Source organism: Berghia stephanieae, chromosome 6 (assembly GCF_034508935.2).
Source record: "Berghia stephanieae isolate SIO BIC M18660-M18661 chromosome 6, UCSD_Bste_1.3, whole genome shotgun sequence".
NCBI classification, from domain to species: domain Eukaryota; kingdom Metazoa; phylum Mollusca; class Gastropoda; order Nudibranchia; family Aeolidiidae; genus Berghia; species Berghia stephanieae.
Window position 1 is genome coordinate 15214711 of NC_088365.1, and position 2500 is coordinate 15217210.

Genomic DNA, 2500 nt, shown 5'->3' on the forward strand with positions numbered 1-2500 from the left:
AAGACCATGTGGTATAACTCTGTTAAGACTAAAAGTGATCTGACATACGGAATAATATGTTACTTTGAACTTCCAAGAGATTGTAAATAGAAAGGAAATATCAAAATTTTAGGTACCTACTACGACCAGCATATTTAGTGCGGCTATGTGGTCTAGTGGTATGACACTCGCTTTCGGATCGGAAGGTCCTGGGTTCGAGCCTCGCTCGGCGCATAGTTGAGTCCTTGGAGAAGGCTCTTTACTCACATTCTCTCACCGTACTCAGGTGTAAAATGAGTACCTGGCCGTTAACAGCGTTGTCTCTGTCCGAAAAATTTGTAATATCGCCTGACAGGCGTCATGTCTCGTCCTACATGTTATGTGTTGCTGTTGGCCAGGGACCCCCTGTAAAGCGCTTTGAGCAGGTTTAGTGGATATTGCGCTATATAAAAGCTCAAGTTAGTGATATAGAGAAAAAGTCTTATCATTGTTTCCATGTATATAACATCCATCAGTTATAATTCGTTATGTACCTAATCTGCCATCAATCTACTTGCTCGTGCTTTCATAGTTAAGTTACTAAAACAATTTTTTTGGCAAAATTTCAACATATTAAATTGTTTTTGTACAGTTCACGTAAGTTGCCACCCAGACTTGAGTCCTAGGAAAGGCTGTTTACTTGCATTCTTCCACTATACTCAGGTGTAAAATGAGTACATAGTCGGTAACAGCTTTGTCTAAATGTAAATAACTGTAACATCGCTTTAAATGCGTTGTGCATCGTCCAACATATTTATTCTTCTTAGCTTGGGACCCTCTGAAATGAGCTTTTAGCACTTTTGTGACACATAGCGTCAAACTGGTATTATGTCCGAGGGGAACCAAGTGATGAAAAATGAATTTAAGATTAAAATGATAAGAGATATGGCATTTTACTGTAAGATTTTAACGAATTTGTATTCTTTCTTCTCCATAAAACATAAAGTGTTGGCACAACTCTCGTAAAAAAATAATTGAGCTTTTATATAGCGCAATATCCACTTAACGTGCTCAAAGCGCTTTACAAGGGGTCCCTGGTCAACAGCAACATTTAACATGTAGGACGAGACATGACGCCTGTTTGGCGATATTACAGTTTTTCGGACAAAGACAACTCTGTTAACGGCCAGGTACTCATTTTACACCTGAGTACGGTGAGAGAATGTGAGTAAAGAGTCTTTTCCAAGGACTCAACTATGCGTCGAGCGAGGCTCGAACCCAGGACCTTCCGATCCGAAAGCGAGTGTCATACCACTAGACCACATAGCCGTACACATGGCTAAACATTCAATTTTTAACTACCAAGCCAGTTCGACATAACACTGTTTTGACACGTTGAGTCTCATTTAGTGGAAATTGCCCTATGGCCCCCCAAAAATTCCCCCCCCCCCCAAAAAAAAAAAAAAACAAAAAAAAAAAAACAAAACAAAAAAAAACAACAAAAAAAACACAAAAAAAACCCCACACACTTCAGACTCAAAGCTCTTTCTAAACGCTAAAACGTTACATTTGTTGGAATTAATACATATGTTAAATGTTGTGCGGCTATGTGGCCTTGTGATATGACACTCGCTGTCGGATCGGATGGTCCTGGGTTCGAGCATCGCTCAGTGCATAGTTGAGTCTTTTGAAAAGGCTCTTTACTCACATTCTTTCACCGTACTCAGGTGTAAAATGAGTTCCTGACCGTCAACATGGTTGTGTCTCTCGGAAATAAAATTGTGAGAACGCCTAACATAACAGGCGTCAACTTGTTCTACATGTTAGGTGTTGCTGTTGGTCAGGGAACCTTTGTAAAGCGCTTAAAGTACGTTTAGTTGATATTGCGCTACATAAAAGCTCACTTTTTAGTTTATATAAATGAAGATATTTAAAACATATTCTTACTTTGCTAAGTCCATGATAAACTTGGCTTCCTCTGCACCTTTTGGCGCAGCCATTTCACCACCCATAATCTCACAGGCCTGCGCACCATCTTCGTATGTAAGAGTTTTCCTGTCTTTAATCAACCCATAGCATGAATTATTGAAGAAGACCTGATCTTTGGCACACTCTGTGGAGGGCCAAACACCGGCAGATTTGAATGAAGTATAGAAAGTCAGATCTTTCTTACAACTGTTAGACGCAAGAGGAAGTAAAAATAAAAGGTATGGACGCAAAACTGACCCCTGTGATAAGCCAAAATTAAGAGTAACTGGTATTAAAAATATTCCATTTATGAGAATTCGTTGTGTCCGCTTCGAAATTGAAGGATTTACCAATCACTCGTGCGCCACACCCCACACCCGTGTTGCCAAATGAGTCTTTCATTTATAAGGTCTACGGCTATGTGGTCTAGTGGTATGACGCTCGCTTTCGGATCGGAAGGTCCTGGGTTCGAGCCTCGCTCGGCGCATAGTTGAGTCCTTGGAGAAGGCTCTTTACTCACATTCTCTCACCGTACTCAGGTGTAAAATGAGTACCTGGCCGTTAACAGCGTTGT

The 2500-nt window shown here is 40.6% G+C and overlaps 1 protein-coding gene across 5 annotated transcripts in view; it reads right to left on the bottom strand.

The window, feature by feature from the left end:
* Positions 1 to 2500, bottom strand: part of LOC144974558 (macrophage mannose receptor 1-like) — a 77678-nt gene that overhangs the window by 42959 nt on the left and 32219 nt on the right. For all 5 annotated transcript variants that reach the window (XM_078917538.1, XM_078917537.1, XM_078917540.1 and 2 more), the window contains one exon: positions 1906 to 2071. In XM_078917538.1, the coding sequence (XP_078773664.1) occupies positions 1906 to 2071 (166 nt within the window). The remainder of the gene's footprint in view (positions 1 to 1905; positions 2072 to 2500) is intronic.